This window comes from Limulus polyphemus, unplaced genomic scaffold (genome assembly GCF_000517525.1).
Source record: "Limulus polyphemus unplaced genomic scaffold, Limulus_polyphemus-2.1.2 Scaffold76855, whole genome shotgun sequence".
NCBI lineage: Eukaryota > Metazoa > Arthropoda > Merostomata > Xiphosura > Limulidae > Limulus > Limulus polyphemus.
In genome coordinates this window covers 1-12,095 of record NW_013742451.1, presented here as the reverse complement: position 1 = coordinate 12,095, position 12,095 = coordinate 1, and the positions used below count along the sequence as shown (strand labels likewise).

Genomic DNA, 12,095 nt, shown 5'->3' with positions numbered 1-12,095 from the left:
GTACGTTTATAATTAAGTATGTACATAGAACCTTAAATCAGGCATTAAGTTTATAATTAAGTATGTACATACAACCTTAAATCCGGCAGTACGTTTATAATTAAGTATGTACATACAACCTTAAATCCTGCAGTAAGTTTATAATTAAGTTTGTACATACCACCTTAAATCCGACAGTAAGTTTATAATTAAGTATGTACATACAACCTTAAATCCGGCAGTACGTTTATAATTAAGTATGTACATACAACCTTAAATCCTGCAGTAAGTTTATAATTAAGTATGTACATACTTATGGAATATTCTGGGGTTAAATCACAATTTTAACAAGTTTGAGTTTCTGTAGAGAAAATTGTTAAAGGCGAATTATTCATTGTTACGTCCCTTTGCTAAGTAGAATGTAGTTTTAACAAGTTTGAACTTTAGTGTGGAACATTATTAAAGGTTGATTAAATCATAGTTCTAGGAAATTTCAATGTCAGTAGAACAAATTTATTCTTTCGTCCATTTTTCTAGAGTTCAAAATGATTGTATATGACCTTTGCTTAGAGTAATCTGTTCTCTCCTAAAGTATTGTTCTTTCAAAAATATTCTTATTTATATATTGTTAGATTAACAGTTGCTCTGCCCTAAAATCGAATGTAAAGAAACCATATTAATTTATTTAAAAAACATCAAATATATATTTTCGAACGTCATTTGATGTCGATGTTAGAAAACTTTCGACAGATTTTTTTCTTTTATCATCAAATTAAGAAACATATCAAATTACAGTTGGAATGTTATTTTCAGCTAAACAATACGTTTTGGGAATACTTTGAGATTAAGATCGAAAACACTGCTAACAATGAGGAGCCCAACTGTTGACTCATTACAAGATCAGATGTATTAATTACTAGGCTTATTCTTTATTTCCGATCTATGTAGGTGGCGCGAAAAGTGACGGTGAATTTCGTTATTCGGATCCATGTTCTAAGAACCCAATGAAGCCATTGTGGATGTTGGTGCTGGTTGACGATCCTCAGGTCATTAGGTGAAAATTATGAAGGATATACCTTTAATCTAAAGACGTTTTATCAGACCGTTTAGCTCTCGTGCATATAAAATCAAACTGTTCACACCTAAGGTGTTTTTACCGGGCATGCGAGTTAAAGGAAAGAAATCAAAATTGGCGGCCAAACTTGTAGCTACACCATTGATAAGAAGTTAGCAAATATTCATTAAATTTGAAAGAAATCCATAAAAGTTAAGTATGTTTTTCCGTCAAATAAAGTTTCGGTACGAATAGAAATAAGAGGAAGAAATTAAATTTAATTAAGATGTTTTATATGTCGTATATTTCTTGACGAATTGCTTTGAAATTTGGTAGGTGACGTAAGGGTCCAGTAATTAATTAAATTAAATTAAGATGTTTTATGTCTCGTATATTTCTTAACGAATTGCTTTGAAATTTGGTAGGTGACGTAAGGGTCCAGTAATTAATTAAATTAAATTAAGATGTTTTATATGTCGTATATTTCTTGACGAATTGCTTTGAAATTTGGTAGGTGACGTAAGGGTCCAGTAAAACATCTCCACAAAAAATATGTGATAGCTTGAAATACCACAGTCCGAGCTACAGAAGGTGGAAAATCACTAAACTATCACTATATCCTGCAGGTTGTTTTGGCCGCACAACACACTGCACAACACACATGATTTGCTACTGATAATCTTCTATAGACAAGCCAAAACTTACTGGGATTGTAATTATATACTTAACATATTTTATAGAATATTAAACTGTATTATATTGTTAAATAACTCAACACTCTGTAGTGATATATATATATCTAATTGTCTGTATAAAACATGAATATGGGTCAGGAACAGAAACTATTATCGCTATCCAAAAAACGAAACCAAAACAGTCAAGTACTCTCGAGCCTTTCAAAACATACTTATAAATTACCGTATTTTTCGGAATATAAGACGCGCCCTTATTTTGAAGACAAAGTTTTGGGGGGAAAAAAGCTACAGTCGCGTTTGAAAGATTTTTTATTGAACAAAAATTCAATTTGATACTTTAAAAATTAGCATATATTGTTCTGAACACAAAAAAGCTCAAAACATCAAAATAAGAAAATACCGTAAATCAGGTTTACTGTTATTTAGTTTGGTTCAAAACCTACAAAATCTTCATTGCTTTTTTATTATCTAGGTTGCATTATAAATAGTTATGTTTTTAAAAGAAAAAACTACTATTGTTATAAATAACACATTCAATTCAACTAAACTATGCATGCCTATTTAAATATATTTACACATGGCTTGTGTGTATATCTTATATATATACATATATATTATTCATACCTTCGGTGTATAGGACGAAAGCTGATTTTTACTTAAAATTTTAGAGCAAAAAAGTGCATCTTATACACAGAAAAATACGGTACATAAACATATTATCACTTTAACTATAGATGGCGCTCAGATGCAATTCATTGCTTATCGTTATAGAGATTCTACACCGAACAATTTCGTACATGTGCTAAGCCTATAATCTGAAAGTTGGGAAAACAACAGATGTTTCTAATAATGGTGTCAGTGTATTATCTTGAAGATTTATAAATAGCTGAGAACTATACATTTCCAAGCATATATTTTTTTAGTATAATCTAAGTTGTAAGAATTCTGGACCACACGTGCTCCTGACACAGTTAAATACCTGGTTTATTACATACCTAGACTATTGCAAGTCTTATGAAATTCTGAAGTCCCTACCAGATCCTTACCGTGACTCGTTTTTCCGTTTCATCTTCAGTAGATAAGGGACCATTACAAATTTATGTAACACATTTAGGTAATACGTCATTTTTTGTTATATATCCGAGCGAAAGATTCATTTTACTAAACACCGAGAAATTAGCAACTCCTGGCCCCTTATGTATATAGACCCGAATTTGTATGGAGGTAAAAAAATACATAAAATATATAACATATTTGGACAAGAAAATTGGGACTAATCCGAAAAGTTAGGGGGATGAGGCTGTAGTATAACTCTGAAATTTGAGGCTGGCGAACTTAAAGCTGTGGGAGCATTACAAGAGTAACAGTCAATCTCTTAATGTTGATGGTAGGTGGTAGGTTGCTGTTGACTGGCAACATTCCCTCTAACAAGCGGCAGATAGCCTTATTAGCTAAGATATCAATACAGAATACAACTAGAACAGGGGAAGACAATTTGAAGTGAAAATGCCTCGAAAAACATGTTTTGTCAATATTAATTATTTCCTACACGTGTTTGACCTAAAAACGAAATTTTTAAGACCAGATACAAAATCAAATGTGGAATAAGACAAATCGTACTTGGAAGTTGAACTTTTAAACATACTTGAGGCTAAACACATCTACGTAGCAATAGGTGAAGATATTAAACATATTATCACTTTAAATATAGATGGCGCTAAGATGCAATTCTTTGCTTATCGGTATCTTTTGTTTAAAGAAAAGCAGTTAATCATTGAAAATGTGTGTACATCTATAATCTAATTGTGTGTGTAAAACAACAGGTGCGTTTATTAGTAGTGTGTATATAACCTTACGAGTTTACAAATAGCTGAGAACTTTACATTTGAAAGTGTAACTTTGTTGAGTAAAAGCTAAGGTAAGTGTTCATCTTAGATTTAGATTCGATGACGAGGAACCCACTTTGATACTAATAATTCTTGGAGGCGGCTTGAATGGTTAATGAAAAAACCTTTAATATAAGTTTAACATAATGTACAACGTTTCAACCTGATGATGAGAAAACCTTGTCGAAACGTTGTACATTTCCTCTTATGTTAAACTTATATTAAAGTTTTTCTTCATTAACCATTCAAGCCGTCTCCAACCATTATTATACATTTAAGATAGTTAGGCATAAAAACTTCTTCATTAGAACTGTATTTGTTGGGATTACATTGTTATGCATTTCTCCATTTAAAATGAGTATTTTTAGGCTTACTTTGTTATAAAAACTTCTTCATTAGAACTGTATTTGTTAGGATTACATTGTTATGGATTTCGCTGTTTAAAATGAGTATTGTTAGGCTTACTTTGTTATAAAAACTTCTTCATTAGAATTGTTTTTGTTGGGATTACATTGTTATGGATTTCGCTCTTTAAAATGAGTATTGTTAGGCTTACTTTGTTATAAAAATTTCCTCATTAGAATTGTTTTTGTTAGGATTACATTGTTATGGATTTCGCTCTTTAAAATGAGTATTGTTAGGCTTACTTTGTTATAAAAATTTCCTCATTAGAATTGTTTTTGTTGGGATTACATTGTTATGGATTTCGCTGTTTAAAATGAGTATTGTTAGGCTTACTTTGTTATAAAAATTTCCTCATTAGAATTGCTTTTGTTAGGATTACATTGTTATGGATTTCGCTGTTTAAAATGAGTATTGTTAGGCTTACTTTGTTATAAAAACTTCTTCATTAGAATTGTTTTTGTTGGGATTACATTGTTATGGATTTCGCTCTTTAAAATGAGTATTGTTAGGCTTACTTTGTTATAAAAATTTCCTCATTAGAAATGCTTTTGTTAGGATTACATTGTTATGGATTTCGCTCTTTAAAATGAGTATTGTTAGGCTTACTTTGTTATAAAAACTTCTTCATTAGAATTGTTTTTGTTGGGATTACATTGTTATGGATTTCGCTCTTTAAAATGAGTATTGTTAGGCTTACGTTGTTATAAAAATTTCCTCATTAGAATTGTTTTTGTTGGGATTACATTGTTATGGATTTCGCTCTTTAAAATTAATATTGTTAGGCTTACTTTGTTATAAATTCTCCTCATTTAAATCAATCTTGTTAGGTTGTTGTTTGTTGATTTTCGTGCAGTGCTACTCGAGGGCTAACTGGGCTAGTCGTCGCTAATTTTGAAGTGACAGACGAATTAGAGGAAAGGCATCTAGTCAACTATAGATGCCGCTAACTCTCGCAGTTCTCTAATCGGTTAGGGGAATTTGACTGTCACTATCATAACGCACCCAGGCCACAAAATGCGAAGAGCGAATTTATTTTTCCCTTAGACGGGAGTGAATGACGGACTTATTTACAGTCCAGCATGCTTGAGTTATTAAAATTATTTTGATTCCTCATTAAATAGTATTATTGTTAGGATTACTTTGTTAACCTCAAGACATTTAAAAATAAATCGTATGAACACTGGATAATCTTGACGTGTCAGTTTTTGTTTTTCACACCCTTTGCACCCCTCGTTGGTAAGTAAGTAAGAGGGCTTACATCGCTGAAAATTGGGTTTTAGTACCCGTGATGTGCAGAGCCAAGGATAGCCTACTGTGTACCTTTATGCGTAGAAATAAAGAGAAAAAAGAAGAAGAAAAAGAACAAAATAAAAACTTATATGGATATTTGTTGGATTTAACATCAAATAACCGTCTGCTTATTAAAACATGCAAGTACAAGTTAAGAATTGTATAAAAAAGTTTAAAAAGACAAAACAAAACTATTTGTTGGCTTTCCGATATATTAAAATTTATAATATCAAGTTTAGACTTGTTTTGATACAGTACTGAAATGTGGATATATATCAATTCATTATTGATAATAAAACCGTGAAGATATTGTATTAATCTATTCTTTGTTTTGATACTCCTTCTGAAGTAGACAAGTTTCGCCGGATTCACAGCTCATCAATATTACAGTACAGTATTAAAGTACATTAGGCCTGTTATAGTGATGGAACACGAACAATTTGCAGGATTATTGTTAAGTTCTTTACTTATCACCAACAAAATATTTTAGATATGTGATTAACCTGTCACAATTAATTATTAATAAATTATTTCGTTTATTTACTGAAGTTACACATTTTAGTCAAGATTTGGTTTTGTTTGTTTGTTAAGCATAAAGATACACAAAGATAAGTTAACAAATTGGATAGAAGAGTGGCTGGATGGAAGAAAGCAGAGGGTTGTTACAAATGGAGAGCAGTCAAACTGGATTAATGTCACAAGTGGAGTACCTCAGGGCTCAGTCATATGACCTTTGCTCTTTTTGACTTACATCAATGACATAGATGAAGGAATGGTCAATAAATTACTTAAATTTGCAGATGATATTAAGGTCTTGGGTGATGCTAGCTGTGAAGAGGATGCTGCTGATTTACATTTAGTGAGTTGAGCAAATAAATGGCAAATTGGAGAAGCTGAAATCTCTCAAATTGTTTTCTCTTGCAAAAAAAAAGAAGATTTAAGGGGATCTGATTGAGGTGTTTAAGATTGTAAAGAGAATTGATAGTGTTGTTTAATCATCTTTTTTCATAGTTAACAGTGAGAATAGTATTTAACCTACTTCCAAATCGAAAGCACATTATTAATATTTGAGTGTAATACTGTAATTTATGTCAAACCTGGATATTTACGGACTTACAACGCTAAGATCCGGGGTTCGACTTCCCGCGGTGAACGCAGCAGATAGCCCAATGAAGTTTTGCTCTAAAACAAATAGAACTTGATAATTTTCGTTTTTCTGTAATCTATAAATAATTGTTAAGTACGTATAAGGCATAAAGTTTGTACTTTATTGAATGTAATAATTAGTTATTTCCTAAACATGACCTTCAAAAAATTGACCGTACAAGTTTCTACGTCATCATCAGGAACGGCGATAGATGTAGAGCCAACTGTTGGAGGCCATCAGTTGGTCTTAATTAAAACTGTAACAATTTTAACGTTATGTGTTTATTTGTTATTTGAACATTACACACAAGTGTCAAGAAACAATATTTCAATTCTACTCACAGGATGCTAACAGACACCAGAATATCTTCAGTTCTACTGATCATCTTGGCATTGATCCTGAAGAGGTCAGAAGGATCTCTGTGTCCTTCTCCTGAAAACATCTCTCCTTGTACTTGCTCTGCTAACACAGATACCTGTTTTTATTCGTGTAAAGGAGACGAACCACTAAAAGGTCTTCATGATTTCTTTCTACCTTGTCCAAACGTGGAATTCAGTATTTACGGGGGAGACATCGATTTTCTGGAGAATGGATTCTTTGGGAGATTTGGTGAGATCCGGAGCTTTAGACTGAGCTTAAGCAGCTTAAATATCCAATCTCTAGGTGGCCAAGAGCTTAATAGCTCACCGTTCCAAGGTCTAGGAGTCACGGACAGATTCTCCTTGAATATGCTCCGTGTCACACCAGGCACACGTTGGACATGGGCTCCTTTTTCAGCTATCAAATTTGGATCGCAGGTAACCACAGATATTCATTCAAACACAACTCTGTTGAAAGAGTTAGACGAAGAGTTTTATCGAGTCTTTGCGAAATCCAATATGGAGTCTCTCGACATGTCGGGTACTTCACTTAGTACCACAGATAACCCTTTGATTTTAGCGGATGTTCCAAAGGGTACATACTCAATGCTTAAATATGTATATCAGGTAGTAACCAATAGTCAGTGTGTGAATAACAACAAGTGGGCAGTTCGTCACTGGTTCTTGTTAAGCACAAATTTACACAATGGGCTATCTGTGCTCTGCCCACCATACGTAGATAACAGTGGTTCATGCGGAAGTGAGTAGATGTAACACTAAAATTTGGGCTTGGATACCCGTGGTTTGCAGATAGCCCAATGTGTAGCTTAATATCAACCGAACCCAACTCTAACCAATTCCATCATTTTTCTAAGTTCGTCTTTGTTGCGTAGTTAAGAAATAGTTAACAAACTTTTAACTGCTATAATAGGTCAAAAATAAAATATCTGTTGTAGTTTGGACCATTTTTATGATGTTTACTTCATTGGAAATAGTGTTCAGTTGACTCTAACTAACATAGTATAAGTGTCGAACTTTCCAAGGTATTCAACATTAATCAATATGCAGTACTCGTTTATATGTTTACTTCCCATGTCAAACATAAAACAACTAATCTAAAAATTGTGGCCACCAATAACGTGGGGACCAACAGCGATATCTTAGGGTCTGAGCCCTGTAGGTCCTATTTTCACAAACACGCCATGGCAGCTGGGGCCATGTATAAAATACATACAAACGTTGATATTACTCCAGTTTATGTGCTGATTCGTAGCTGTAGGTCCTATTTTCACAAACACGCCATGGCAGCTGGGGCCATGTATAAAATACATACAAACGTTGATATTACTCCAGTTTATGTGCTGATTCGTAGCAATATATTAACATTCACTTGAACTGGCCTCCCAGTGGCACAGCGGCATGTCTGCGGACTTACAACGCTAGAAACCGGGTTTCGATACCCGTGGTGGGCAGAGCACAGATAGCCCTTGTGTAGCTTTGTGTATAATTAAAAACAAACAAACAAACACTTGAACTGCTAATGTTTTTATGTCCATCTCCCATCAACGTGATTTTTATTGTATATTTTAGGCCTACTGGTTTTTAATGCTTCGCTAGCGTTCGGCGTTTAAACTGTTCTTTTGAAATATCAACAAATACATAAAGTAATAACAATGTCACACAAACTTCTGATCAGTAGAGCATGAGTTATATATGATTATAAACACGAAACTTAAATGTGGGCCAGGGGCTTACATGCTGAGCTCTGCACCTACAGGTTTGTGGTTTGCATCCCGCTCCAGTTTAGAGCAGTGGGTGGGTTAAACAAATTATGGTCAAATCTCACTATTCACTTAGAGTAGCCCAAGGTTTGGCGGTGGATGTTCTTGTCTAGCTGATTTACTTCTAGTTCATCAATTTAAAATTCGGATCCCACTAGTTGCACCCCCTCACCTTTATTCTGAACAAATAAACTTCATAATGCACCCACTTCTCCAGTTTCGGGGTTTATTACAAAGATTATGTAAAACTTTAGAGTGAGAAAACAGTAATTTCTAATACAACAATTTTATCCATCACAGTAGAGATAACTCAAAAAATAACTTACGATAAATCTAAAAACTGCAGTTCAGTTGCTGGATTTGGGAGGTTTGAACGGTTGATGGTGACGAGAGCGTTTCCTCGAAAAGCAATAACACACTGACCATTGGTTACTACCTGATATACAACACACTGACCATTTATTACTACCTGATATACAACACACTGACCATTGGTTACTACCTGATATACAACACACTGACCATTTATTACTACCTGATATACAACACACTGACCATTGATTACTACCTGATATACAACACACTGACCATTGATTACTACCTGATATACAACACACTGACCATTTATTACTACCTGATATACAAGAAGGTCACATCTAACCTTCTATTATATGAATTATTAAATATTCTTTTAACTTTTTATTTTGTTTTGTTATTTTCAGCTACAACAGAATAACTTATCTACCAGAAGATTTGTTTACAGAAATGCATCATCTCAAAACCGTGTCTTTAGCTTTCAATCCAACAATGACTGTTCTTTCTGAAACACTCTTCAAACCACTTCTGGAGAGAATCAACTGGCTTGACATCACTGGTAAGTTGTACAGAGTACACTTTGACCGTAACATCTGTTTATTTAAGAACATTTTAGGTTTATAAAACTTATTGACAAACTGAATAGCTAAAGGCACATTTCACTAACAATTCTATAGTTGTATGTTGTTAAGGAAGCGCCCTGACTCAAAAATCGTGTCTTGTCTTAGTGATGTTTTTACCAGTTGTGGAGATTTCCACGTATGTCCAAAGTAGTTATGCAATGATGTGTGGTCACTTGAACACCTTATGCCCACTGACCACAGAACAGGGGTCAGAGTTCTCCGTATCCAGTAAGTGTTTATTTGTTACTATATGTTAAACTATAAACCCGACAACCAAATGACAATAAAAGTTATGTTAGCACTATAAAAAATAAGATAACTCAGATGTCTTGAGCTATTGAAAGTTAACACGAACCGTGTTTTAATCAGATGCTTTTCCAAATTTCACACTTCTTTAAGTAAACACACAGTTCTGTACCGTCAACTAAACTGTCATATCCAGTGGAGTTAGTTATGTAGAGAACATTATCTTTGTTAACAAAACCAAGACTTCTACTCTACTGTGATTATTAAACTGGATTACATTTAACGTTTCAAATTATGGAATTTTAAATTAAATAACAGCCGTTAGATGGCGATATAGTATACTAAAATAAAACATCACAGGACCCCCAAATGTCAAGAATCGTTATAAATATTTGATGACAACTAATAACACCAAGAATCGTTATAAATATTTGATAACAATTAATAACACCAAGAATCGTTATAAATATTTGATAACAACTAATAAACGAGACGCTAGAGTCATCACTGGAATTCTATTCTACAGTTTTCATAACAGAAACACAAGAAAATCTTCATTCAAAGTAGTTGTGCAGTGCTGTGTTATCTCATGAACACATAAATTATTATTAAACAAGTGACTATAAGATTTAAAACATGATTTCTTGCTTATGAGCCCTTCACTTCCATCTTTAAAACAATCCGTCGTAATTCCAGAAGTATAACCGTGCATCAGTTAAAAGTTTTGTGTCATTATAATACTAAATGTCTGTACATCTGGGTCTAATACAAGACCAGTGTGTTTCCGACCAACAGAAACAAAAGAAAATCTGTACCTTCATTCACACTGATACCCCCACACACACTAAAACTTTCATCGATGTCACACTGTCTGTATTATTCACTTTTGACTTTCCAGATATGAACTCGTCCATCATAGGTATAAAAATGATTCTTGGTGTTATTAGCTGTTATCAAATATTTATAACGATTGTTGGTGTTATTAGTTGTTGTAATTAAACAGTTTATATTGTTTAATTAGACAATAACAATTAACATTGTGATAGTACTGAAGTTTTTGTATATTTATTTTTACAGCTACTAACCCTACCTGTGACTGTCGACTCGCCTGGATAATCCCTTACTTATATAAAGTTGGAATTGGTGGTATTAAAGGACCACCTTTAACATGCTTTGGAAAACCTCTCAATTTTCTTACAGTTGAAGACTTTAACTGTTAGCCTGAGAATCGAGAAAGCCTAACTAAAAACTGTGGTTTTGAACTTTGTATATCTTGATGTTTCTTGTACTTATTCTCTTAACGTTTTGCAACTCTATCTGTAATCATTTTATCCTTCTTATCTTGACGCAAATGAAAACTTTAAACACCCACTTGTAATAGTGAAAATAAATGCTAGGTGGAGCCACTATATGATATGATTTTTGTTTGTTTGTTTTTCTAAGACTTATTTCTACAGTTCCTTTACACGTGATATGACACAGTCAACTCAGTATCTTCATAATAAACTTTTCCAACATAAACTGTGAGTAATCAATCACTACTATATCGATACTTCATCATTCAATCAAGACATTTCGATCATAAAACTATTCGTCTAGAAAAATAAACTCTCATTATATAATTTTCTAGTGTAAAATATCAATAAATATCTGACCTAATATTCTGGGTTTTAGTAACGATGAGTGATATGAAAAATTCTGTTTTGTCTGTAACATATTAAATACAAAACTTTCTTCTCGACTTCAGAGACGCCACCTACATAGAACAAACATGACCAACTGAATATAATTTAGCTAAACCTGATTTTAGCCACTATCTCCTTTAATATTTGCAGTGAATCGAATCATGCTTTTTTGGCATTGTAGGTCTACAAACTTACCGCTGGACCAGGAGGGTGTATTGTGTGTGTTTTTGTTATAGCAAACCCACACCTGGCTGTCTACTGTGTCCACCGAGGGGAATCGAACCCCTGATTTTAGTGTTATAAGTCCTTCAACTGACTACTACACCACCTGAGACAAATCTTTAAGAAAGTACAAGTTTTCTGTTGTTAAGTACAAATATGTACAATGGGTTATCTGTGCTGTGCCCTTCATGGGGATCGATCCCAGAATTTTAGAGTTATAAGAAAGTAATAGAGTTATAAACGAAGTAAATTATTGAGCATGAAAGTTTAGTTGAAAATAACTGGAAATATCATTTTTATTAATGATGAATCAGAAGTGTAAACAAATCCTTTAAAAACTGACGTACTTACTTTAAGGCTTCCGGAAATCGTTTAATAACCATGTCTAATCGTTTGGATGCAAGTGAA

At 33.3% G+C, this 12,095-nt stretch overlaps 1 protein-coding gene across 2 annotated transcripts; it reads left to right on the top strand.

Annotated features, from left to right (window-relative positions):
• Positions 1-927: 927 nt before the first annotated feature.
• On the top strand, positions 928-7,598 carry LOC106477655. 2 transcript variants are annotated; one of them, XM_022381161.1, is made up of 2 exons: positions 928-1,025; positions 6,800-7,598. In XM_022381161.1, the coding sequence occupies exon 2, from the start codon at positions 6,801-6,803 to the stop codon at positions 7,581-7,583; it is 783 nt and encodes a 260-aa protein (XP_022236869.1). In that variant the 5' UTR covers positions 928-1,025; position 6,800; the 3' UTR covers positions 7,584-7,598. The 2 variants fall into 2 exon arrangements, with proteins under 2 accessions (XP_022236869.1, XP_022236868.1); XM_022381160.1 differs by lacking the exon at positions 928-1,025 and adding an exon at positions 3,534-3,646.
• The last annotated feature ends 4,497 nt before the right edge of the window (positions 7,599-12,095 follow it).